This window comes from Chrysochloris asiatica, unplaced genomic scaffold (assembly GCF_000296735.1).
Source record: "Chrysochloris asiatica unplaced genomic scaffold, ChrAsi1.0 scaffold00003, whole genome shotgun sequence".
Classification (NCBI taxonomy): domain Eukaryota; kingdom Metazoa; phylum Chordata; class Mammalia; order Afrosoricida; family Chrysochloridae; genus Chrysochloris; species Chrysochloris asiatica.
This window is the reverse complement of record NW_006408521.1, coordinates 19005357-19033339: the sequence shown is the minus strand read 5'-3', so window position 1 is coordinate 19033339 and position 27983 is coordinate 19005357. Positions and strand designations below refer to the sequence as shown.

The 27983-nt window shown below is 40.2% G+C and overlaps 1 protein-coding gene across 2 annotated transcripts in view; it reads left to right on the top strand.

Annotated features, from left to right (window-relative positions):
• The window catches only part of MYOF (myoferlin), a 188516-nt gene that overhangs the window by 55701 nt on the left and 104832 nt on the right, over positions 1-27983 (top strand). For both annotated transcript variants that reach the window (XM_006831148.1, XM_006831147.1), the window contains exons 6-15: positions 9498-9664; positions 10652-10780; positions 17660-17722; positions 17808-17858; positions 18996-19026; positions 19623-19738; positions 20373-20499; positions 22140-22243; positions 25027-25095; positions 25203-25246. In XM_006831148.1, coding sequence (XP_006831211.1) covers positions 9498-9664; positions 10652-10780; positions 17660-17722; positions 17808-17858; positions 18996-19026; positions 19623-19738; positions 20373-20499; positions 22140-22243; positions 25027-25095; positions 25203-25246 — 901 coding nt within the window. The remainder of the gene's footprint in view (positions 1-9497; positions 9665-10651; positions 10781-17659; positions 17723-17807; positions 17859-18995; positions 19027-19622; positions 19739-20372; positions 20500-22139; positions 22244-25026; positions 25096-25202; positions 25247-27983) is intronic.

Here is a 27983-nt window from a genome sequence, read left to right as displayed (position 1 = left end):
CCCACATCTTTATCTCCTCAATTCGTGGCTGCTCAGATTCTTCCCCTGCTTGGTCTCGCCCAAGATGGTGGCTCCTGGAGCAGTTGAGCATTTTGAATTAGAAAGCAATGGATTTCTTGCTTCTGCTACAAATTCCCCTATCTGTAAGCCTTGCAATCTTCTAAATATTCCTTTATATGTGGTTCAGAGTTCTGGCACTATCCCCTGAGCCTGCTTGGTCCAGTATTCTATGTTGTTGCTGACGGAGCTCTTCACTGCACTTCCACCCAATCCGCCATCTTGTTTGTTCTTCTAAAAGCCTTTGTTTTGCTTGACTCCACAATTAACACTCATGGAAGCAGCAGTTAAAAAAAATCTAAATATGTATTGCATCAGGCAAATCTGCATTAAAAGACCTCTGGAAAGTGTAAAAGAACAAAAGTATCATTTTGAGGACTAAGGTGTACCTAACTCAAACCATGGTATTTTCAAGCGCCTCGTATGCGTATGAAAGTTGGACAATGAGTAAGGAAGACTGCAAAAGAATGGATGCATTTGAATTATGGTGTGGGAGTACCAAGTACTGTCAGAAGAACAAACAAATCTATCTTGGAAGAAATACAGCCAAAATGCCTCTTAGAAGTAAGGATAGCGAGACTTTGTCTCTCATTCTTTGGACATGTTGGACCAGTCCCTGGAAAAGGACATCATACTTGGTAAAGTGGAGGGTCAGCAAAAAAGAAGATTCCAGTGAGATGGCTGACATAGTGGCAGCAACAATGGGCTCAAACATTACAACAGTTGTGAGGCTAGCACAGAACCAGGCACTGTTACATTCTGTTGTTCTGACTCAATGGTACCTAACAACAACAACACTACAGTTCTCAGAGTCCCTGGATCAGGCCAATGCTTAACATGGAAAGACAGGAGGTTTGAGTCTACCTACAAGTGCCTTAGAAGTGAAGTCCAAACGAGTTCCCAAAATGCAGCCATTGAAAACTGTTGACGACAGTTCTACTCAGACAATGTGGGGTCGTCATGTGTCAGAATCTACTCAGTAACAACTGGTTAGCTCCAGCTCCATGCTAGGAAAAGCAGTGACAAAACAAACAAGCAAACAGCAACAACCTAGTCTTTGGGGAAGATAAAATCAGTAAACATGAGTCAAAGCAATAACAGCAAGACAGCCATACCTCCAACCATCATAAGCCCAACACCATCGAGCTGATGCTAGTTCATATTGACCCTATAGAACATACTAGAACAGCGCCTTAGGGTTTCCAAGACTGTAAATCTTTACAGGAGCAGACAGCCTTCTTCTCCCATGGAGCTGCTGGTGAGTTAGAGGGGTCACCCTCTAATGCTTAATTTACCAGTTTACCATCAAGACTTCGTCATATATCTTAATAATCAGGGAATCTACCCCTAAATTCATCTTTTCTTCTTTTTTCAATTGACTCTCTTGTTACTATTCTATATAAAATATTCTGAATCTGCTTCTTCTGATTTATATGTTGCTGTTGTTGTTGAGTGCTGTGGAGTCAGTTCCTACTCATGGCAATCCTATATAGGGTTTCCAAGAAACAACTGGTGAATTTGAACTACTGACCTTGTGGTCCAGTGCTTATCCAACAGCGCCACACCAGGACTTCGTCATTTCAAATTTTTTAAAAATTTGAGCTTGTTGATTTTTTTTTTAAGTACAAACTGTACACATCACAGAAATAAAATGCAGGAAATGAAAATCTCTCACAATCTCATCCTTCTGAAGAGAACCACTGTTGATAAATACTGATAACTGATTATTTTAAACTTCTGTGAATTGAATGAAGGTTTACAGAGCAGAGCATCAGTTTTACATTCATATTTACAATCATATCCTTTGCTTCATTACAAGAATTGCAATACCTTCCTTGTACCATCAGTTAACAGCATTTATATCTCTATTCACTCTAACTTTTGTATTCCTCCTGGTGTTTCCCGCTAATTTCATCTTTCCTCTGTCAACCTTCCTCTTGTATTTTGCTTGCCCTGTCACCCACGTTAACATGTGTCTTCTTGTTGTTGTTGTTGTTATGTGCCGTGGAGTCGGTTCCGAATCATAGCGACCCTGTACAGGGTTTCCGAGGCTGTACATTTTATGGGAGCAGAAAGCCTCATCTTTTTCCCGTGGAATAGCTGATAGTTTCAAACTGCTGACCCTGAGATTAGCAGCCCGAACATGTGTCTACAAAAAAATAATTTTACTTACCTTTGCCTAATGATCATAGAATGTTTCTTTTATCAAGAAAACTTTTTCTTAACTTTTTACAACAGTGGTCTCATATTGATAATGATTTTTAAAATTATCACTCATAGAGTTAGTCCCACAAAGAATAGATTTGAAGTATTAATGATAGAAAATAAAAAGTGAAGATTTTCAGTAAAATTCATTCCTGCAAGTTGAAGAAGTAGCTATGACCAATCAGCCGCTGACCACAGGACCCTTCAGGGGTTTGTTTTTAAAGCTCTCTGGGAACTCTTACATCAAGATGATAAGACATACAGAATACAGACCCCAGGGTGTGTGTCAAAGATGTCCTTTTGATGGAGTCTTCTCCAGGACTAAGTGGCCTGACCAAGACCACAGACTTAACAGCTTGAAAATCTGTTACCATGGCAACTTGATTCACCAGCTGTCAGCTTGACTGGAACCTGCATTCCCCGTGGCCTGAATGAGCTATTTTTAAAATCTCCCATCTATTTTTGAAGAACCGTCTGTTAAAACTGTGCTTGGTCCAACTGTTTAAATGCAAAAGCTCATTCATAGCCAGGTTTCTGCTGCTTAGAATTTATTTCATTTTCACAAATACCAAAGCCACTTTCTGTGAAATTAAATATGAGACAGTTCAGAAAACGTTTACTGGCACCTGCCTATGAGACATAAGATGTGAAAAGGCATTGTTTTGTTCCCAAAGAGCTTGCAGTTCACCTGAAGGATAAGATACAAACATGAATAACTATAGCCCAGTGTAATAAATTCCTCAAGAGGAGACAAAGCAAATATTGCAGGGGAAATCAGAAGATAGGAGAACATGTCGGTTGTCATAGAGAAACAACAGTTGGTTAGAGCAAGTGCCTTTCCAGCTAAGTGTATCTCAGCTGTATATGCTGAGTGCCAGCATGTGGTATATCATAATTGCTCAGTAAATGCTTGGTTGGTTGAGTAAATGAGTGAATGAACAAATGAATGGATAAGTGAATAAAGGATGGGAAATGGATATGGTTGAAAATTTTTTCTCAAGAAATGGCATTTGGAGGTTCACCTGGAGGTCTGCTGAGAAAGAAGCATTTTTCCTGAGGTCTCTGGGTGCCAGACTGACCCATTTGTCCTTAATGGACAGATCCGGGGGATCCATGGACTATTTGCTTAACAAGAGACTGTCCTGCTTAAAGCTGAAGTGGAAATTGATTACTAATGTGAGAGCAGATTGGTACAGGTTCCCGGGTTGGGTCTGTAATCAAATGACTTTGTCCTGTAAGCAGATGTATTTTTTCCCAAGATTTATAGGGTTTTTTAGCCCCAGAACATCTAGGAAACTCAAAGTGATCCTAGTAGATTGTGGTTTTCAAATTGTAGACACATTAAAATCATCCAGAGTGATTTTAAAATGTGCAAATTTCCTGCACCCACCTTCAGAGAGTCGATTTAGTTGGTCTGGAAGGGAGTACTCAATCTGTGGTTAAAGGAACTCACAGGACATGCTGATATTGAAAACTTGGGGGGCTTATGTTGAGAAATTCTGTGGTTGAGCATTTTACCTAGTTGACATTATCTTGCCCAGTTTCAGACAGAACTCTATGGGTTGTGTTTTCCAGACTGACTCATAGCCTTGATTAATCAAAAGCAGATACTCACTCTAACTGCCCAGCAAACCTGTGTCTATCTACATTGCTGCTTTGTTCTAAGCTTTTCCTCATCAACTTTGCTCTGGTCTACATTGGAACCATGCCAGAAGATTCTTGGGCAAGTCTATTGCTACTTGCTCAAGAATTTGAATGGAAGGTTATGAACTGCTCACAATTAGACATAGATATATTTATTTTATAACTTGTAGCATTTTAAGAAGGTCTGCAGTTCAGACTCAATAGCCGCTCCTCTAAAAGGCTATACAGGGTTACTATGGGTTAGAACCGATTCAATGGCACTTAACAACAACAACAGCATTTTAGAGACTCAGAAAAACTAGTATTTAACATTTCCATTGAATCAACATGTGTATTTCCTAAATGTTACGTATTTTCATACATAGAAACTCAGTGTTTCCTTTATATTTGGTACTTTTAAAGCTTACCCTGAAGAGGCACTAAATAAGCCCTTCATTCAAATGATTTTGCAAAAGATAACGAAACATTTTCCCCTTGATCAACACCACTGCTCAACAAGACTTCATCATGAGAAGCAGAATTAATATCACAGGTTGAGAGGTATTCATGGACCCCAGATAAACAGAAATGAAGGAAGTGGGGGGGGAGGGGGCCAGGGAAAGTGGCGTGGTTATTAAATTGAAGCCTGTGTGGTACTTCCCTGGTGGCATAGTGGTTATGGGCTCAGCTTCTCTTTAAATATACCAGTCCCTCCGTGGGAGAAAGATGGGGTAGTTCTACTCTGTCCTGTAGGCTGCTATGAATCAGAACCGAATCAGAAGCAATGGGTATGTGGCTGCAGACTTGTGAACTTGTGTAATAGAGGAAGTGAACTGGAGAGATACAAAAGATGCCCTCCATTTAATTATTTCAAGTAACTCAGATTGCAATGATAACTTGGATGATTTACGGTTATCAGTTAACACTCCTTCAAGTGAAAAATATAGTTTTGTTAAAACATATATTTCTGAATCCAATACCCTGACAGATGAAGAGGTTAGGAACATTTTCTATCTAATGTCAAGACATTGAACTCATCCTACTCTAGTTAATCACATGACCTCCTAATTATTATTTTAAATGTCTTTTCTCCATGTACCACTCTCCTCACTAACTGAACCTAAAGCTTTGTAATGTTCACCTGGCATTTGCAAATCTTTTAAGAGGAGTTTTCGTGTTAACCTTTGGATACAGAACTTCTGTTAGAGATGTACTCAAGTTCTTTCTTCCCCAAGGCCTTGACCATTCCCAGTCTTTCACTGGTGATTTCTTTTTCAATCAGCAGTTCTTGGTTTATGGTTGGCGACTGTGGTCAAGAAAGAGTCCTTCTTTGTGAAGCCACTGGGCTGGAGATCAGCTTCATGCATGGGTCTCATTAACGGGCATGTCAGTACAATCAGTAACATTTTGGTAATGAAACAGCTTGCTCAGAGGGAGTGTTCTGTGGTACCTTAAAGGCCCCCTCATTCTTTGTGGTCCACTTCACACTGTTTAATCCTGTCAGCTTCCTGCTTTATAAAGAGATTTCCTGCTCAAAGATCCTTCTGCTCTGTGTATGGAGGCTGCTAGTAATGATCATTTTGGCTGGGTCCTTCTGACCAATCCTTTCAGCCTACAGACTCAATAGCAGAGGGGATTTCCAGGAGAAATTGGATTTTCATAACCTGAAGTTTCTAAAGCATTCGCCAGAAGTTTAATGGAAGCTTGTTCTGAGTCCAGTACTGAAAGGGGTATGTTAAAAAAAACACAAAACAAAACACATACGCACACACAAAACCCCGGTGCCATTGAGTTGACCGTGACCCACATTGACCTAATGGGTTACAGGGTAAACTGCTCTGTATGGGTTTCTTGGATATTATCTTTACAGAAATAAATGGCCACATCTTTCTTTTGCAGTGTTGCTGGATGGGTTTGAACATTTAGATTAGTTGTTGTTGTTGTTAAGTGCCGTTGAGTCAGTTCTGATCCTGTATAGAGTTTCTGAGGCTGTAAATATTTACGGAGCAGAAAGCCTCATCTTTCTCCCATGGATCTGCTGATAGTTTTGAACTGCCGACCTTAAAGGTAGCAACCCAACTCGTAACCACTATGCTACCTGAGATCCTTATTTAGGTTAGTAGTCAGGCTCAAGCTGCTCAAGCAGTTTGTACAAGGCTGCTTTTTCTACCGATTATCATGAGCAACCACCAACCCCAAATGAAACCATCCATGTTAAAAAGGAAGTCCCACTTTGGTCCAGGATAATTGAAGTCAGCCAGTCCTACCTACTTGTTTGGAAGACCATAAAGCCATCTGGTGGACATGTTTTCGAATGAAGAGACCTGACCCACTGTGCTTCATTGAGGCTGGCAACGAGGTTCAGAGGCACACCCACTTAGCTACCTGGTTGCAGAACTTTGCCAAACTGCTGGAGAAGTCCAGAAGGCATGTGCAGGGGTCCTGGCACTGGGGTTATTCCTCATTCATTTGCTCATTACACATCTATCAAACCCCTTTCCCAAAACAGGATTTGAGTAAGACATGAAAACACATACAAAGAAGAGAAGAGAAAGAGTATTTAGTATTGGAGGAAGCCTATGGGTTAGCATGTATGACTACCTATGTCATGTGGACTGAATAAACAAAGTATGGTAGCTAGGAGCCCAGAAGAGGGTGTACTAACTCCTTCTGGAAAAGATGAGGACGGCATCTCCAAAGACAATATATTTCCCCTGAAACTTGAGAGAGGAGAAGAATTCACTTGGTGAGGAAGAAGATTCTAAGAGCTTAGATCCAGGCACTCCTGGATAGTAGTGCCCCCCTCCCCCACCTACTTCTGAAGACTCTTTAACACTAGGGACAAAGAGGCCCAGGTGGTCTTGCAGAGGATAGAGAGCTAATCCCCATCTTTGACTTCTTAGAGGTCATCCCAGTAACCTGAAGCCTTTATCCTTGTTTCAGCTCAGCTCAGCTCCTAATAAGCTAATATTGGCATACGACTTCAGCTCTCTGGAGGAGGCAGGTTGAACCAAGGATCTCTAAGATCGCTCTAGTTTCACATTCTGTTGATCTGTGACTCCTTGAAGGAAGTGTGGAGTGTGTATGCAAAGAGTGTTAAGTCAAAGAACCTGTTTATCACATATTGTGAAAAAAGGAGTTCTGGTGGTGCAAATGATCCGAATTCTAGAATAGGAAGAGACAAGTGCAGAGAAAATTGTCAAAGAGTTGTTGGATGAAAACTTCCCTAACATCATGAAAGATCAGAAGATAAGTATTCAAGAAACTGAATGAACCCCAAATAAGATAGATCCCAAAATAAAATCACCAAGAAATATCATAATCAAACTTTCCGTAATTGCAACAAGGAAAGAATCCTGAAAGCAGCTCAGGAAAAAACGAAAAGCTATCTACAAAGGAGAACCAATAAGACTAACCTTTGATCTCTTAACAGAAACCGTGCAGGCCAGAAAGCAATGGGATGACCCATACAAACTCTGAAAGAAAACAATTACCAACCACGAGTCATACATCCAGAAAAGCTGTCCCTAAAATATGACTGTGAAATTAAGACATTTCCTGATAAATGGGAATTTAAGGAATTTGTAATCAGCTTTACAAAAAATGCCAAAGGGTGTTCTTTGGACTAAGAACCAACAACAGCAGACAACAACCTGAGATGATCATACATGAAGACACACCAGAACTCAATTCAGATATAGAACTATTTAAAGTAAAACAAACCTACAAAACTGAAAATAGGGAACCAGAGAGATCAGTATATAATGAAGACATCTACAAAGCATAAAGAGGGAGTAGTGTAGATATAGAACTTCCAACTGGCAAGGAAGTCAAGTAGATTTAAGATAAAACAGATTGCTTTAAGCACAGAAAAACTTAATAAATTACAGGGTAACCTCAAAGTAAAATAATACACCTGCACAGCAAAATAAAAATAGAGGAAAACGAGAAAACCTTATTAAATATTAACATAATAGAAATAAAAATTAAAAGAAAATCCACAAGGGGATGATAGACTCCCCACTGAATAGTTTTCATCTTGTCTAGATGGGTCTGGTAAAGAGATGAGGATAAGAATGTTATGATTCAATAGTGAGTAATTGTTATCATGACTAATTGCGACTGTCACAATTGTACGGGTAGAAATTTTGTAACAAAAACGGGGGAGTAGTTAATCTTACAGTTCAGACACAGAGGACCCTAGGACTATCAAGGAAGAAGAGCACAAGCAGAATGTGGGACCCTATCCAGACAAGCAGAGACACCAGAGATGGAGGCAGAGATGGGGACATGGAGAGATGGAGCGTCTGAGGACTCTAGATTCATGGGAAGAGATGGACTGAGGGCTGGCGGCCAGGTGGAAGACTTGCAGAATGTGCTCTTTGGTGGTGTAAACTATTATAGATGCCAGAGTGTTTTTTTAAAAAAAGAGCTAAAATGAATAGAGAGAAATACTGTTAACTGATGGTACATGGAGGGGATTATAATCACTGTAATGAAACAAAGTATATGATTTTGTTGAATGTAAAACTGATAGTCTGTCCTCTAAACTTTCACTCAATTCACAATAAAAACTTAAAAAAAAAAGAAAGAAAAGAAAATCCACAAACAAAATAAACTCAGCATAGAAAATTATGTGGAATGAAGAATCCAGTAGCACCACAAAAAAGACACACAGACAACAATAATTTCATACCTATTGATAATTGTGCTCCTGATATTGAGCATCTTTTCATGTCATTGGAATGTCTTGCTTGATGAAATGCGTATTCAAGTCCTTGCCCATTTTATGACTGGGTTATTTGACTTTTTTATTTTTAAATTGTGGAAGCTTTTATATTTTTCATTATTAGAATTTTATTGGATATATAGTTTCCAAAGATATTCCCCCACTTAATAGTTTGTCTTTTCATTTTTTTGATAAAGTCTTTTGGTGAACAGAAATTTTTAAAGTTTTATGAGACCTCATTTATTTATTTTGTTTTTGGTTTTTATGCTTTTGTTATCATATTAGATAACCCATTGTTAAAAGCTAGGCCCAACAGCATTGTCCCTACATGTCTTATAAGAATTTTATGGTTTTACTTTGTACATTTAGGTGCTTAATCCATTTTGAATTTGTTTTTGTGTATGGTGTGAGGACTAGACCCTGATTCATTTTTTTGCATATGGAAATACTGTTGAATGGACTTAGTTGACCATGGATATGTGGGTTTATTTCTAGACTCCCAATTCTACCCACAGCATTTCTTCATCTCTTTCTATCATAATAACTACAGGAAACCCTTCCAACCCTGAGATCAGACCCAGTCCTTTCTGACTGTCTCCAACTGTGTCATGCTCTTTTCACCATTCTTTCAGTCTCCGTTCTCTTTGAAGGCAGCCGGAATGAGTGCCCTGCTACACCATGAACACATTTTCCTACAGAGATTATCTATCTATTATCACAAGACCCAAGTCAGTGTCACCAAGAGCATCTCCTTCCCCTATCACCTTACCAACACTGAAAACACAATGAAAAGAAAGACTCTCCTTGACAGGAAGACCAGTGTCTAGATATTAAGGGTCATCTCTACTCAGGGTTTTGTGTTTTTTGTGTTAATGTATTTTAGGAGAAGAGGAAGAAGATGAAGGTGATGAATACAAGTTGAATGGAACCATCAGGGACCCTGGGCCTAGGGTGTCCGGTGGGACAAAGTCAGAAGTTCAGCTTGCTCGGAGGCTCACCAAAGGAAGGAATAGCCGGAGGATGCTCTCCAACAAGCCACAGGACTTCCAGGTAGAAACAGGCCAAATGCTCTATATCTGTGTTCAACTACTGCATTGCCCACCTTCTGACAACTGTAATGGTGGGTCTATTTCTATGGGCAGTGCCAGTGTATATGCCTAACAATAATTGCTCTTTGTCTATCTTTTGCATGCAGACGTGAATGTAGTCAAGCAGCTGGGCTGTTGAGAAAAATACAACTATAGCCCCCTCCTTCCTTTTGTGGCTGTTGTTATTAAGTGCTATCAAATCGGTTCCAACTCATAGCGACCCTGTATAGGGTTTCCAAGGAACGACTGGTGTGTTTGAACTGCCAATTTTGAGCTGCAAACCGATCATGGGGTCCAGTGCTTATCCTATAGCACCACACCAGGAAAGAACTATTCAACGCACAGAAATATTTGTTGTTATTAAATACCGTGGAGTCGGTTCTGACTCATAGTGACCCTGCACAGGATTTCCAAGGCTGTAAATCTTTATGGGAGCAGAAAGCCCCATCTTTCTTCCATGGAATGGCTGACAGTATAGATCCACCGTTTTTCATAGTTCTGGGACTTACTTGGCAGATAGCTGTGAAGTTGAATTAGTACAACCGGAAGTCCAAGTATGAGGCTGGGGCCTGAGTGGTGGCTTCAGCCCTGCTCTGCTCAGCTCTGCTGGTCCCGAAGATTTCAACTCCACCCTATACAGGGTCACTATGGGTGGGAAACAACTCTACAGCACTTAAGAACAACTGCTCTTGGTTTCGACAACCCCAATGAATGAATACAGGTGCTCCCTCCACCCCACCTCCCCTTATCCCCTGTAGGAGACATCAGTAATGAATGAACACAGACCCTCCTTCTACATCCCCTCCCCTCAGCCCCCTGCATGGGCACCAGTTGCTGGGGGCTTTGTCTCAGCGATCCTTTTAGGAGGAAAATTTGCAGCAGAGTCTGAGAGTTCCTGTACACCACGTGCTGTGACAGGACAAGTAACAACGGCCTTCTGTGCTTACAGATACGAGTCAGAGTGATTGAGGGCAGACAGCTAAGTGGCAACAACATAAAGCCTGTGGTCAAAGTTCACATCTGTGGCCAGACACATCGAACACGAATCAAGAGAGGGAACAACCCATTTTTTGATGAGGTAAATGGGCACGAATACACATCCCTCATCTGTAAGTCCGTCTTCTTTATAGGTACTTTCCTGTGTACCGGTGGGAGGGGACCGTATGTGCAAACGTAACTGGTAAAGACAATTTGAACAAGTTCCAGGGTGAAATGTACCATGTTAAGCCCCAGGGCTTCATCATAGCTTCTCAGAGTTGCCTGGTTTCTTTCTGGTATTTTTATAATACCTTCTCATGAACAGAACTTCAATCCCTTCACCTTTTATGATAGACCATGAGATGTCACATATGTTTGCCTTTGTTCTTTCTTAATTAACAGGATGACTTTAGTAACCCAGCTGTGGTTTTTGTTTTGTTTTTCCAAATCAACATTTTCACATGTTAAATTGGGTGACACCAAGTATATCAATTCCCACTGGTAACCAAACTTAAAAGTTGTTAAAACTTACTTGGCTATAAAAATAATGCATGTTAAAATAAAGCAGTCATTTTGCAAACAGGGTTGTTCTGCTGACCTCTTCAGAAGCTCTCTTCAAAAGTATTTAGTGTCCCAACAATCACCTCATATAAAACAAAACTCTCCTACTGGGGTTGGTAGGAGAAAAGGTATGTTTGGAGAGTTTTCCAGAGTCCGGCCTTACTCTTTTGGGCAGATACATTTCTGAGATTCCTGTCCCACCTGCCTTGTTCTCTGAGCCCAGACCTTCTATCGTGGTTTCTCTTAGTTATCTGTAGTTTCTAATCCCAGCCCTGGCTCTGACTTTGGTTCTTTCTTTCTATAACTGTTCATAAAAGAAAATGGTTTCTTCTGATGCTACACTCCTGTTTATCTTCTTTTATTCACGCTAACCTCCATTTCCTTCTTACCAGGAGCTTCTCCTCCTTTGATGAATCATAGACAACAACGTGCAAATAAATAAAAACACACACGAGTTGGAACCAGACTGAGATAAGAGGGGGCCAAGATCCTTCGTGACTCAGAGTGTAATTTCAATGAATGCCAGCTTTATAGTTACTTAACTAAATTCTGAGGATTTCAGCAAGAATCTCTACCATTAGAATTTTCCCATTTTAATTTTTTTAAAAGTTAATATTAGGGCTCTTTGCAAAAGGGAAGAATCAAAAAAGCCAAAACAGAATAGACTAATTCACATATAAATAAAAGGATCTTACTAAAATAAAACCCTAGTCTATGTACATTTCCTTGATCAAGTGTCATCAATAATGGGACAGTTGAACTTTGTACAGTCTGATGGGTTATAATGAGACATGGTCAACATCACTGTCATTTCTTGTCAGAAGGTTTAACTTGAATCTGATAGTGAGGAAACACACAAATCCAGATTGAGAGATATCCCACAAAACAACTAATCTTGATAGAAAGGAACAAAAAAAGAGAGCAGGAGTATTGTTCTAGATAACAGCAAACTACAGCGAGATGACAACAGTCTGAGTTCTCTGCTGTTGCTGTAACAGAAGTAACACAAGTGGAAAGCTTTAACAAACAGACATTTATTCTCACTGTTGATTTGGTTTTGTTAGATGTTTTCCAGTCAGTTCCAACTCATAGCAACCGTCTGCACAACAGAAGGAAATTCTACCTGGTCCTACACCATCCTCACAATCATTGCTACCTTTGAGCCCATTGTTACTTCTACTGTGTCAATTAATTTCATTATAGAATTCCTCTTTTTCTCTGACCCTCCACTTCTCTTGGTGTGGCACTGTAGGATAAGCACTGCACTGCGAATAACAAGGTTGGCGGTTCAAACCCACCAGCTGCTCCTCGGAAACCCTGTACAGGGTCGCTATCAGTTGGAATTTACTTGATGGCAGTTAACAACAACAATCACTTTACCAAGCATGATGTCCTTCTTCAGGGACTGGTCCCTCATGATAACATGTCTGAAGTATGAGAGACAAAGTCTTGCCATCCTGGCATCTAAGGAGCACTCTGGCTGTACTTCTTCCAATACAGATTTGCCTGCTCTTCTGGCAATCCATGGTACTTTTATTATTCTTCCCTAAGACCATAACTCAGGTGTATCAGTTCTTCTGTGGTGTTCCTTATTCACTGTCCAACATTCACATACATATGGGGCTACTGAAACTATCATGGCTTGGGTCAGGCCAACCTGAGTTCTTTAACTTTAAACACTTTAAAGAGGTCCATTGCAGTAGATTTACCTAAGGCAATACATCTTTTGATTTCTTGACTGCTGTTTCCATGAGTATTAATTGTGGATCCAAGCAAAAGGAAGTTTTTGACAACTTTGATCTTTTTCTCCATTTATCGTGATGTTATTTATGGTCCCATTGTAAGGATTTTTGTTTTCTTCATATTGAGGTGCAATGCATATTGAAGAGTGTAGTCTTTGATCTTTAGTAAGTATTTGAAGTCCTCTTCGCTTCCAGCAAGCAAGGTTGTAACATCTGCATGTCACAGGCTGTTAATGTGTCTTCCTTCAATCCTGATACCATGCTATTCTTCATATAATCCTTCTTCTCAGACTATTTGCTCAGCATATAGATTCAATAAGTATGGTGAAAGGCTATAACTCTGGCACAAACTTTCCCTGATTTTAAACCTTTCAGAATCCTCTTGTTCTGTTCAAACATCTGCCCCATGGCTATGTTCAGGTTCCTCTTATGTACAAGTGAGTGTTCTAGAATGCCCATTCTTCACAACATTATCCATAGCTTGTCATGATTCCCACAATCAAAAACCTTTGAATAGTCAATGTTGTTGTTGTTAAGTGCCGTCAAGTCAATTCTGACCCATAGTGACCCTGTATAGAGTTTCCGAGGAGTGGCTGGTAAGCTTGAACTGCTGACCTTGCAGTTCAAACAGTTTTGCAGTCTTGAGCATGAACCCACAGCCCCACACCAGGACTCCTTGTCTAGTCAATAGAGCACAATCTTTCTGGTATTCTCTGCTTTCAGCCAAAATCCATCTATCATCAGCGATGATATCCAGTCAAGAGATTGGCTTGAGTTTCTGGCAGTTTCCTGTTAATGTGCTTTTGAAGCCGCCTTTTAATTATCGTCAGCAAAATTTTACTTGCATGTGATTTAATGGTGATTTTCACATTCCATGGGTCATCTCTCTTTGGAATGGGTACAAATATGGATCTCTTTCAATCAGCTGGCCAGGTAGCTGTCTTCCAATTTATTTTACCCCCCAAATTTTTTGACATAGATGAGTGAGTGCCTCTAGTGCGGCATCAGTTTGTTGAAATATTTCAATTTATATCAATTCATGGAGTTTTGTTTTTCACTAATACCTTCAGTATGTTAGACGAAAAAGGTCAGCTGAACTGTAAGGTGGAAGTTTAAACTCACCAGCTGCTCCTTGGAAATCCTATACAAGGATCTCTAATTGTCGAAATTACCTCTATGACCCTTAACAACAACAACAACATTGGTTCTTGATTATGGTACCTCTTGAAATTGTTGAACATCAGCCATTTCTTTTTGGTACAGTGACTCTGTGTATTCCTTCCATCTTCTTTTGATGCTTTCTGCATTATTCATTATTTTTCCCATAGAATCCTTCAATATTTCAAGTTGAGGCTTAATTTTTTTTTTTTTTTTTCCAGTCCTTTCAGCTTGAGAAATACTGAGTGTGTTCTTCCCTTTTGGTTTTCTATCTCCAGGTCATTGCACATTTCATTATAATACTTGACTTTGTCTTCTCAAGCTGCCTTTTGAAATTTTCTATTCAGCTCTTCTACTTCAGCATTTCTTCTCTACACTCAAGAGCAAGTTTCAGAGTCTCTTCTGACATACATTTTTGGTCTTTTCTTTCTTTTCTGTCTTTTTGATGACCTTTTGCTTTCTTTCTGCATGATATTCTTGATGTCATACTACAACTCTTCTGGTATTTAGTCTTTAATATCTAATGTATCAGATATGTTCTTGAGATGGTCTCTAAATTCAGGTGGGATATATTCAAGGTCACATTTTGGCTCTTGTGGAGTTTTAAAAATATTCTTCAGGTTCATACTGAACTTGCATATGAGCAATTGATAGTCTTTGCCACAGTGTGCCCCTGGCCTTGTTAGACTGATGATATTGAGTTTTTCTTTCATCTCTATCATAGTTAATTTGATTGTTATGTATTCCATCTGGTGAGGTCCATGTGTATGGTTGCTTTTGTTGTTGTTGTTGTTAAGTACTGTAGAGTTGGTTCTGACTCATAGTGACCCTGCACAGGGTTTCCGAGACTACAAATTTTTACGGGAGCAGAAAGCCTCATCTTTTTCCTGCAGAAACTGCTGATCTTGGGGTTAGCAGCCCAATTCATAACCACTACACTACCAGAGCTCCTTTAGTGTTGTTTTAAATAAAAAGCTGTTTGCAGTGAACAAGTTGTTGGTCTTATAAAATTATATCATACTATCTTCAGCATCATTTCTATCACCAAGGCCATATTTTCCAATCGCCGAGCCTTCATTTTTATTTCCAACTTTCACATTCCAACCACTAATAATTACTAATACATCTTGATTGCATGCTTGATCAATTTCAGGCTGAAGAATTTGGTAGAATTCTTCAATTTCATCATCAGTGGATTTAGTGGCACTGTGGGGTAATACGCTGGATCATATGGTTGGTTTGAACCACAAGACTGGCAAATTCACCAGCCGCTCCTCAGAAACCCTGTACAGGGTTGCTCTGAGTTGGAACCCACTTGATGGCACTAAACAACAGAAACAAATTTGAATAATAGTGATATTAACTGGTCTTCCTTGTAGGTGTATGGAAGTTGTCATATCTCAGACAGTATTGTACATCAAAATAGATCTTTTTGATGATGAATGTGACACCATTCCTTTTCAATTTGTTCCTGGCATAGTAAACCATATGATTGTCTGAATCACAATGGCCAATACCAGTCCATTTCAACTCACTAATCCCTAGGATATTGATCTTAAATGTTCCATTTCATTTTTGACAACTTCCAATTTTCCTAGATTCATGCTTTGTACATTCCATACTTCAATTATTAATGGGTGTTTGCAGTTGTTTCCTCTCATTTTGAGTTGTGTCCTATCAACAAATGAAGATCATAAAAGCTTTGCTCAATTCACGTCATTATTGCAAGGTCTACTTTGAGGAGCAGCTCTTCCCCAGTCGTATTTTGAGCGCCTTCCAACCTGAGGGGCTCATCTTCTGGCATCATATCTGTTAATGTTCCACTGTGTCTTCTGCCACTCTAGGTAGCAATGTTCTGCTGTTATTCATAAGGTTTCCAGTGGCTAACCATTCAGAAGCAGTCTGCCTCTCCTTGGTCCTGTTCTAGAAGCTCCACTGAAACCTGTCCACCATGCTTAACTGCTGACAGAGCCTCCAGCACCACAGCAACACCAAGCCTCCCCCCATAGTACATCAAACTGACAGGTCCATGGTTATTTAGGAGGCTAACAGTCCAAGCTCAAAGGGCTGGCTCTAGGAGAAGGTTTTCTCTCTCTATCAACTCTGTGCTAAGAACCTTATTTCCTTTCAGCATCTGAAAAAGCCTAGCATTCCTTGATGATCTCTATGTGTCTTGTCATTTATCTTTCCCTGAATCAAGTGCTTCACAATGCAGGAGCCCCAGATCCAAATGACACACTCTGACCTCTGCTCACCTTTCTCTCCTTCTATCTTTTGCAAGATATAAGATCAGAACTGGGTCAGGTATAAAGGTGTTGCATACCTCCCTTAATCTTCTTACTGGCTTATCTATCACATTAGATCATATCATGGGGGATCATCACATTACACCCCATTACATAACTACCAAACATCTAAGAATCATGGCCCAGCCAAGTTGACTCATATTTTTCAAGAACACAATTTAATTCAGGACAACAACCAAAATGTGATCCTAGAGCAGCTCCTGAATTTAAAAAAAAATAAGAAGAAAGAATGGGTATAAAAAACTTTTTTAGCACAATTGGAGAAAGTTTTAAATTGATTGTAGTATATTTAGCTAATGTAGCTCTGATCAATGTTAAATTTCTTGGATATGATAATGTATTTATGACTATGTAGGGATATTTCCTTGCTCTTAGGATATACATATGAATAGATTTAGGGATGATGTTGCATGATACTTACAATTTTCCTTCAAATAATTCAGTTTATAAAAAGAGAGAGAGAAGGAACAATAAAGCAAATGTCCTAATTGTTAACAACTGGAAGTCATTGGAGAAAGACAGATTTATGTTTATTTTGCTATTCTTGCAGCTTTCTATAGACTTGAAATAATTGTAAATGAAAAGTCAGAGATAAAATTCTCTGTTTAAATGCAGTTCAGCTTTTTTTCTCTTAGAACTCAAGTTTATTGCACTGATATGGTATAGCTAATAGCCAGTTTCCAAGAAACAAACTTTTTAAATTTAGCTATTATGGTAAATTATATATAGTATGATCAATATTGGCTGTTCTAGCACTATCTAATGGGTAAAATTGGCTTTGAAAACATTTTGTTAGAAAGAGTCACTAGTAATGGAGTTAAAAATGATAGAGAATTAAAAACTTTCAAGGTCATGCAAGTCCTTGTCCCCATTTTAGTAAGAATCATAACATGAATGAATCCTAGGTCTTTGTTTCATTTAGCTACTAGATAAATGTCCTACTCTCGCTGGCCCCAAATGAATAATTTCATAAATACTTGTGTTTATCACTCAACCTTTTTCCTTTATCTAACATGCAGAGATGGGTTTGCCACTGAAGCTTATGAACCTTAAGTTTCAGAATCCCTTCCAATGCCCTGCAATGTGTTTACTTAGTCACATCGAAGTTTGAATTTGTATTTTTCAAGAAGATCTCCAAATTTATAGCTCCAGGCTTCTCAAAACCTAAATTCAATGATAATATTCAAGCACTCTTCTCTTTCATTCCTACAGCTGTTTTTCTACAATGTCCACATGACTCCCTCTGAGTTAATGGATGAAATCATCAGCATTCGGGTAAGGAGGCGACAGACCAGGAAGGCATTGCCCACTCACTGCCAGACAAAGCTGCTAATGTTTCCACCTCTCTTCTTTCTCCCAGGTTTATAATTCCCATTCTTTGCGGGCAGATTGTCTGATGGGGGAATTCAAGGTACGTGACACCAACCGACTACACTAACAGTTGGCATTTTCATAATGAGGAATCTGCTTCCAGGCCAGGCCTCAGGATGCCCATCTTAATAAAGTCTTAGGGTTCTGTGCCAGGGATCAACACCATTATACTTACTGAGTGCTGGACATAAATGTTCCAGGGTACAGAAGCCAGCTGAGTGTTCTCTGGCCTGAGTCTTGTCTTTCTAAATTATAATACTCTGCGGTTCCCCGTAGCAGTATGTTTCAAAGCTGCCATATAAAGATCCTTCCCATTGATTCTGGGATGGAAGCCTGTTAATTGCTACAAAGGGAGGAGGTGTTTGACCTTGGTGACTAAACCAGTGGCCTCTGTGGAAAATATACAAAGCCAGTTACTATACAGTTTGAATGTAAAAGGAAAGCCAAACCAGGGAAGGGGATAAGGGTGCTTTTCTTAGTAACTCTCAATGCAATGAAAAACCAATAATTGCTTGGTGGAATGGGCTGCCTGTTGAAGGAAGGAACTTCTAGTCACTACAAGTCTTGGTGGATGATCTGGGTCAAGCAGATTTATATGCATACTTGGTCTGCCACTGACTAGCCACATGTGATGGGGATTATTGAACTTCACTAGTCCTTAGTTTCTTCATCTATAAAATGGGGTAATTGTGAAGATTAAGTGAGATCATGTAAGCACCTACCACAGTGCTTGGAACGTCAAAGTACCCAATTAATAGTCACATTAATGTTAGCATGACTTGGAGGAGAAGTATTGGATAGCAAATTGGGCCAGGTGATTCTCCATAGCATGATTCAACAGTTCCAGGTTTGTCTGGACACAAGAATTTCAGTACTAATGCCAGAAAAGTCCTGGAAACTCCAGGATGAATTGGTCACTTTACATCGATAGTCCCTTCTAGCTCTAAGATAAGCTCTTTTATTCAACAGTTATTAACTGAGGGTCTTCTGTGTGACCACATCAATTATAGCATGGGGATAAGAGGATAAAATGCAAATGTTGGGTCTCAAGAAATTTAAAGCTACTTAGGAGCATTATATTTTAAGTATAATAATGATGATTTTTTTTTTTTTGGAATAGTTATGACTGGACTAATTTCAATATATATCTAAGCCACCTTAAATTATTTTTTCCCAGATTGATATTGGATTTGTTTATGATGAACCTGGTAAGTAATGTTCTTCTTATCAATTGAAGCCTCAAGTCCATTCTCTCTACTTTCTAAGTGAATTCTAAGTCAAATGTCTTATAAACAGAAGGAAATATTATGATTGATGTGGAAAAGGAGGATGCTTGCCTGGAATGAATAACCAGTTATTTAGGGTGGGAATCTAATCTTTTAAATAAGATGGAAATTGTGATAATATTCATAAATAAGTCATCTAGGTTGTAAGCATAGTTTAATCATATCAAAAAAGGAAATGATAAAGCCAAATCATGGTGGGGAGGACCGAGCAGAAAACATTAATATGAAAAAACACCTAGGGGATCTGGCGGGTCACAGTCAGACTTCCGAGCAAATGCTTGTTTATCTTACAGCAAATAAACCACTGTCCACTCAGCTCCTCAGCAGAGTGTCCCTGCCCTTTTTGTTGTTGGTGTTAAGTGCCATGGAGTCAGTTCTGACTCATAGCGACCCTGTAGGGGGTTTCCAAGGAGCAGCTGGTGGATTTGAACAGCCAACCCTGTGGTTAGCAGTCCAGTGCTGATCGTACAACACCGTACCTGGAGTCCTTCTGCCCTTTTACTCCCCCTTTATTTTAGGTCACGCTGTCATGAGAAAATGGCTACTTCTCAATGACCCAGAAGATACAAGCTCAGGTACTAAAGGCTACATGAAAGTCAGCATGTTCGTCCTGGGAACTGGAGATGAACCCCCTGTGAGTCTCTACATTCTCCACTTTCAAAATCAACATTTTTACAGAAAAGAGAGTCAAGAATTAAGCGAGTGGGCACCTGTGGTTGTGATGTAGAGCGTGATGTCCAGCCAGTAACCTCCCACTTTCCTGTTTCTTCTGTTCTGGAAGCTGCTCTTTTCTTCATCACAGAATTATGGTTACTATTAGCCTATTTGGTCTTCAGGTTCAAAAGAGGTGCGTGTGTATGTTAAGATTTCCTTGTTTATCCCTAGAAAGGCTGATTTTCTCTAGAGGATGGTTCGCTTGCAGATCATGCATTGCTACCTAGAGGGACAGTTCCGAGAAATTGGGCAGCAAACCCAGTGGTCAGAGACGAAGTGGAAAGAACACTAGGAACACACACACACACACACACAGCTTTATTATTTGGTGTTCATAGAATCACAAAAGCGCATGTCATTTTCTCATGGTGTGTTGAGGAAATCTGAGCATTGATTCTGTAGAGCACTTTGGAGGATGGAGGAAACTTGGTGGCTGGGCTCTTTAAGCCTGAACCACAGGAAATCCAAATGGAAACAGTTCTGATGAGTTTCATTTTATAAGCATCAATTTGACTTGTTTGTGTGTATAATTTGTGATCTTGTGGACCCAACAGCCTGAGAGACAAGATCGTGATTATGACAGTGATGATGTGGAGAGTAATTTGCTACTCCCTGCTGGCATCGCCCTCCGGTGGGTGACCTTCTTGCTGAAGATCTACCGAGCTGAGGATATCCCTCAGAGTATGTATTGATTTAATCTTGCCCTTGATTGATCAGTTATCAGTCTCTATAGTGATGGTGATCTCTGCCATTCGTTCTCACCCCATCGAAAGCTCCCTCAGCTGACTTGTGGGGCAGCCAACTAATCCCTGATTTATGTTCCTTATTGAATACCTGCCCATTCTGTTCCATTCCATCTTCTTTCAGAGTTCCATATCTTCTCCTCTCTCTAGAACATGCTAAAGAGAGGCCTTCACTTCCAAAACCTTTTCTCCCAAATCTGGAAATTTGATAGGCAAATCAGTATGCTTGTTATTGGATTATTAAAAATAGAGAATTAAACTGAACTTTCCTAACAGAGAAGCACAGTAACTAGAAGTCTGTTGCTATTGTATTATGAGATGTGTTTATGTAGAGATTAGATGCATTTAAAGGAATTGCTTACACTGTTTCCATCCTGGTGTGACACTGTAAGATAAATACTGGACCGCTAACCAAAAGGTCGATAGTTCAAACCCACCAGCAGCTCCTCAGAAACCCTACACAGGGTCGCTTTGAGTGGAAACTCACTTGATGACATTTAACAGTAACAGTGCATTTCCTCCTCTGTCACTGCTGACAACCCAGCATCCTATCTGCCTTGTCTATTCTGTTTGCTTCCCGCTGGGCTCTGGGACCTAGGACCTTTCTCCAAGTTCCCAGGAGGAAGCTATGGGTCTCTTCAGAGAAGAGGAATTTCCTGGGAATCTTCTTTCCTATTTTAAGACCTTGGCACTGTAGGATAAGCACTGAACTGTTAACCATTAGGTCAGCATTTCAAACCCACCAGCTGTTCTTTGGAAGCCCTTTATAGAGTCGCTGTGAGTCAGAACAGACTCAGTGGTACTTAACAACAACAACAACAACACATCTTGCCTTCAGAATTAAACTAAGGAATTAACCCTCATATTATAGTTCCTACATTGACCTCTTTAATTGATCTATATTCACATTGTTGTTGTTGTTATGTGCCGTGGAGTCAGTTCCGACTCATAGCGATCCTGTACAGGGTTTCCAAGGCTGTAAATCTTTACGAGAGCAGAAAGCCTCATCTTTCTCCCGCTGGACAGCTGGTAATTTCGAAATGCTGACCTTGTGGTTCGCAGCCCAATTCGTAACCACTACGCTACCAGAGCTCCTATTCACATTAGATTTTGTTAAGGCTGCCTGTTGTTTGTAATTAATGAAATATTTTGTGACTATGCCAAATTTTCTTGAATTTCTCTGAAAAAGTCAGATTGGGCCTATATCATTTCCACGTACAATAGTTTTTCTAAAGTAAAACCAGGCTTGAGTTTGAGAACTACTTCTGACCCTAACTGGATGGACTTTCTTTGGTCTAGGGTATTGTTTTTTTAACTCAATAAATGATTGACACAGTCATTTGTCAGTTTGTTTGTCAAGGTGCTTCTGCTGATTTTAAAACTTCGTAAGGAGAAAACATGTTCCCTCTCTCATTTAAGACAAGGATTTCTGCAATAATGTTATAGGACCTGCCATCTCTGACAACAACTCCTGTTGTAATTGCCTTCATGAACAGAGGAAACTTAATTTTGCTGAACAATTTCTGTTCTTTCAAGAGAACCAAATTTAATTCCTGTTATGCCACATTTTCCTTCCAGTGGATGATGCCTTCTCACAGACGGTGAAGGAAATATTTGGAGCCACTGCTGATAAGAAGAATCTCGTGGACCCCTTTGTAGAAGTGTCCTTTGCTGGAAAAAAGGTTTGTATGTGATCTAAATGCAGACGACTCTAGGAATAAATATTTAAAACCTTTCTGGGGGTGAATTCCAGCTTGTTCATTGTTAAAATAGCCCCCTGATGCTCTAGGTGCTGTTCAGGAAGACAGATTACCTGAGTCTGAACACAGTAGACTTCCCTAGAGGTTCATTTTGGAGTGAGAAGTATTCAGGGCTCATGTTAGAAAATTCTGTCTTTTGAAAGATTGAAATAATGCAGCCCGTTGTTGTTAGGTGCCATGGAGTAGGCTCCAACTGATAGTGACCCTACTGACAACTTAACAAAACACTCCCTGGTCCTGCGCTATCCTCACAATTGTTGCTGGGTTTGAGCTCCTAGTTACAGCCACTTTGTCAGTCCATCTCACTGGACATCATCCTCTATTTTACTGACCTTCCACTTTACCAAGCACTATGCCCTTCTCCAGAAAGATTGAAGTTGTCAAGGACTTCATTCTTCTTGGATCAACTATCAACATTCACGGAAGCAGCAGTCAAGAAATCAAACGATGTATTGCATTAGGTAAATCTGCTGTACAAGACCTTTTTTAAAGTATTGAAGAGCAAAGATGTCAGCTTGAGGACTAAGGTGCGCCCAACCCAAGCCATGGTATTTTCAATAACCTCATATGCATGTGAAAGCTGGACAGGGAATAAGGAAGACCGTAGAAGAATTGATGCCTTTGAGTTATGGTGTTGGAGGAGAATATTGATAGTGCCATGAACTGCCAAAAGAACCAACAGATCCATTCGGAAGAAGTGCAGCCAGAGTGCTTCTTAGAGGCCAAGATGGCCAAACTTCGTCTCTCATACTTTAGACGTATTGTCAGGAGGGACCAGTCACTGGAGAAGGATATCATGTTTGGTAAGGTGGAGAGTCAGAGAAAAACATGAAGATCCCCCCAACGAGATGGAATGGCCAAGTGGCATCATCGATGGGCTCAAGCGTGGCAACAATGGTGAGGTTGGCCCAGGATCAGGCAGTGTTTCATTCTGCTGTGCATAAGGTAACTATGGGTTGGTGCTGACTCGATGGCACCTAACAACAAAAATGCCCTTCTCCAGGGACTGATCCCTCCTGATAACATGTCCAACATGTGCTTCTAAAAGCATGCTAGTTGAATTTTTATCTAAAACAGATTTGTTTGTTCTTCTGGCAGGACATTGGATTATTTGGATTATTTCTCAGGTCCAAGCATTATCTTAACTATATTGTTGTTGTGTTGTTATGTGCCATGGAGTTGGTTCCGACTCATAGCAACCCTGTACAGGGTTTCTGAGGCTGTAAATCTTTATGGAAGCAGAATGCCTCATCTTTCTCCCATGGGACAGCTGGTAGTTTCGAACTGCTGACCTTGTGGCTCGCAGCCCAATTCATAATTTGAAGAGCAAAGATCTCACCTTGAGGACTAAGGTGCGCCTGACCCAAGCCATGGTATTTTCAATAACCTCATATGGATGCAAAATCTGGACAGTGAATAAGGAAGATCGTAGAAGAATTGATGCCTTTGAGTTGTGGTGTTGGAGGAGAATACTGATTCTGAAAGTGCCATGGGCTGCCAAAAGAACCAATAGATCTGTTTTGGAGGAAGTGCAGCCAGAGTGCTCCTTGGAGGCCAAGATGGCTAAACTTCGTCTTTCATACTTTGGACATATTGTCAGGAGGGAACAGTTGCTGGAGAATGATGTCATGCTGCGTAAGATGGAGGGTCAGAGAAAAAGAGGAAGAGAGAAGACCCCTAATGAGATGGATCAGCCAGGTGGCATCATTGATGGCGTCAAGTGTGGCAGCGGTAGTGAGGTTGGCCCAGGATCGGACATTGTTTCATTCTGCTGTGCATGGGGTCACTATGAGTCTGTGCTGACTCGATGGTACCTGACAACAACAACACCACTCTATAGGCAACTCAAAATCACCAGTTAGCCACAACAACCTCTGAGAGATATTGTAGACTAGAATTCTTACTTTCCATGAAGGAAACTCCCAACCAAGCAGCTCATGTGTAGTCATCACCTGTCAGTCAGTGGCTGCTTGCTTGTTACTATGATGCTGAACAGTAAAGCTGCTAGACTAAGGTAGGCTAGGATGAAAGGCTGGTAATCTACTTAACAAAAAATCAGCTGATGAAAATCCTATAGACCGCAGCAGTCTGACCCACAACAGAGCCTGAGGCTGGCGCAGAATGGGCAGCATTTCTGTCCATTGTACGTGTGGTCCACCATGAGTCAGGCTCCTCGTGACTTAGGGCCTACTCGACGGTAACTAACAACTGCAACAACACAACTCATCATGCCCGAGTCCCCATTCTGCTAATGTTTCTCAGCTCCCTCAACCCCAATGAGCTGCTGAAACTGGAGAGTCAGGCAGGGAACTCCTCATCCCTGTCCTCTGGACAAAAAAGCTGGAAGACTCTTGGTATAGGGTTACCTGTAACCACCTCTTTTATCTCTCACTGTCAAAGTGTGGATCCCACAGTAGAGCAACAACACACCAGGAACAGTGGTAAGCACTGCATCCCAGTAATCCAGTGTTGGAAATCTGGCAACTAAAAAGCTATGAAGGAAAGCTTTCAGTGCTTAGACATAAAGTTCAATTTTAAACTCATGTTTTATTGAATTGTTATGAGGGAAAATAAAGTTTAAGTGTCTTATTAAGTACGTAACTTATAAGTAAACTGCTGGTATAATAATCTAGTATGCATATATTATAAAGGTTTAAACATTAGAACCGTGAACACTCTTCTGCTTTCCTTTGGCAATTTTGCAGGTTTGCACAAATATAATTGAGAAAAATGCAAATCCTGAGTGGAATCAAGTTGTTAATCTTCAGATCAAGGTTTGATTTTTTTCTTTTTTCCTTCAGAAAAAAAATTAAGACCAAGTAATTAATAAGTACTGAATAAATAGAGAAATAGCTAAGTTTTTGTTTGTTTGTTTTAACAGTTTCCTTCAGTGTGTGAAAAAATAAAACTAACCATATATGACTGGTAAGTTAAATAGACTTGTAATTTTTTTTAAATTATAAATTTTGAAGTTAAAGAATTAGATACTTGAATTGTTGTTGTTGTTAAGTGTTGTTGAGTTGGTTCTGACTCATGGTGAGCCTGTTTAAGGTTTCTGAGGAGCAGTTGGTGATTTTGAACCACTCAGCTTTCAGTTCAAACCAACCTTGTGGTCCAGTGTTTATCTTTCAGCACCACACCAGGGGGGTAAATTCTTTCTTACAAACCAAACAGTGCCAGATGGTCTCCTTTCAATATTTTGCTTTTCTTCCATGAGAGGGGTAAAACTGCTTCAGGAACTGGATATTAAAAACTTTTAAAGCAATAGTGTTGAAACACTTTAAATACCTTTGAATTACGGTTCAACTGCTCATAAACAAAACAAGGGAAAAATTATCTGAAAAATACTCCAACATAAGAAATCAATGAATTCAGTGTGGTTGGTGCTGTTGACTTCATTTAGACTTGTAGTGATACCATGTGACAGTGTAGAACGGTCCCATAGGGTTTTCTAAATGATAATCTTTACAGAAGCATATCCCCAAGGCTTTGTTTAGCAGAGTCACTGGGCAGGTTTGAACTGCCAACCTTTCTGTTAACTGCTGAGTGCTTAAACATTGTGCCACTGGGACTCTTTAAAATATGAAATGATATCAAGAAAATCATGCATGAAGAAAACAAGAAATCTTTAGAAACACAGGAAAGAAAGAAAAGACCAAAATGGATGTCAGAAGAGACTCTGAAACTTGGTTTTGGACACCAAGGAACTAAAGTAAATGGAAGACACGTTGAAGTAAAAAGGATGAACAGAAAATTCCCAAGGGCAGTTCCGACTCATATCCAAGGGTTCATCATATTGTTGTTAAAGTGCCATCCAGTCAGTTTCGACTCATAACAACCCTGTATAGAATTCCCTAGGAGCGACTGGCAGATTTGAACCACTGACCTTGCGGTTAGCAGTCCAGTGCTTATCCTACAGCATCACACCAGGAGTTCCCCCAAATCCTGAGCCTTTCCTTTCTCCTGGAGTCTTAGTCTTCAGAGTAGATATGCTGTTAGTTGGAGAAGAGAAGAGGAAGAATGGCATGGATAGGATGTCAGTAACAGCCAGCAGAGTCCTAGTAGAGTGCTGCAGGTTAATGTGCTGGCCTGCAAAGTTGGTTTGAGCTGCAAGGTTGGCGGTTCAAGCTCACCAGCTGCTCCTTGGAAACTCTATACAGTGTCGCGATGGATTGGAATTGACTCGATGGCACCTAACAGCAACAACACCATGCGCCAAATGGGAGCTCATTTTAAGTTCACAAGCTAATATACTCACATAATAGACCCACAGAAGCATATACAAAGTTATATATGCTTACGGTGGGCAAACAAGTTCTAGGCAAACGACTGCTCTCAGAGAAACATCTGTTACATGGTGGCTGGTGGCTATGTGCCATGGCTATGTATGGTTCCAACTCATAGTGACCCTGTATAGAGTTTCCAAGGCTGTAAATCTTTATGGGAGCAGAAAGCCTCATCTTTCTCCCATGGAGTGGCTGCTAGATTCAAATGGCTGACCTTGCGGTTAACAGCTCAGCTTGTAATCCACTATGCTACCAGAGCTCTTTATCTATTGTTGTTGTTGTTGTTAAGTGCCGTCGAGTCGGTTCCGACCCATAGCGACCCTGTACAGGGTTTCCGAGGGTGTAAATCTTTACGGGAGTAGAAAGCCTCATCTTTCTCCCGCGGAGCAGCTGGTAGTTTCGAACCGCTGACCTTAAGGTTCGCAGCCCTATTCGTAACCACTACGCTACCAGAGCTCCTTTATCTATTACATAGTGCTTAATAAGTATTTGAATTGAATTGATGAACTCTTGATCCTTGGTATGGTGCTGTAGGATAAACACTGACCTGCTAACCACAACTTCAGCAGTTCAAACCCACCAGTGGCTCTCAGAAGTCCTATGCAGGTTGCTATGAGTTGTAACTGACTGAGCAGAGCATACAGCAACATGATGAACCCCTAGATACAGTCTATTCAAGTTGTTAAACCATCATAACAATTCATATGAATGTGGTAAAATGAGACATATTTTATGTAACATAAATGTGTATATGTCAGGAGGAATCTGTCAGGAGAGATGAGTCCCTGGAGAAGGACATCATACTTTGTAAAGTGGAGGGTCAATAAAAAAGAGGAAGACCCCAACAAGATGACTGACACAGTCAGGGGTTCAAACGTAACAATTGTGAGGCTGCCCCAGGAACCCCCCCCACCAATGTTTCAATCCCTTGTGCATAGGATTGCTATGAGTCAGAACCCCCTTGACAGCATGTGACATCAACAAATACATATAAAATAAGGTTGTGTTTTGTATTTGGTTTTATGACATAATATGCTGTAACTGACTTATTTGTTTTATGATGTGGTACTGAGTGTGACCGGACGCAGAGGACTTGATTTCTCAGAATCTCAGTCGTAAAGTGAGTTGCCCAAATAGACCAGAGTTTCTCAAAATCTGGTTGGAGGATCATCTGCATCAGAATCAATGGGGATACAGTTGTTGGAAATGCACTCTATTCTCCAGAGACTTATTAAACAAAAAGCTTAGGCAGGAGATGAGAATGGGGGTTTCCAGGTAACTCATAGTACCTTAAAGCTTGAGGCCCATTGGCCCGAATGATTTCTGAGATTCAGGTTTTTTGTTTTTTTAAGGTTTTTATTGTGAATTGAGTTAAA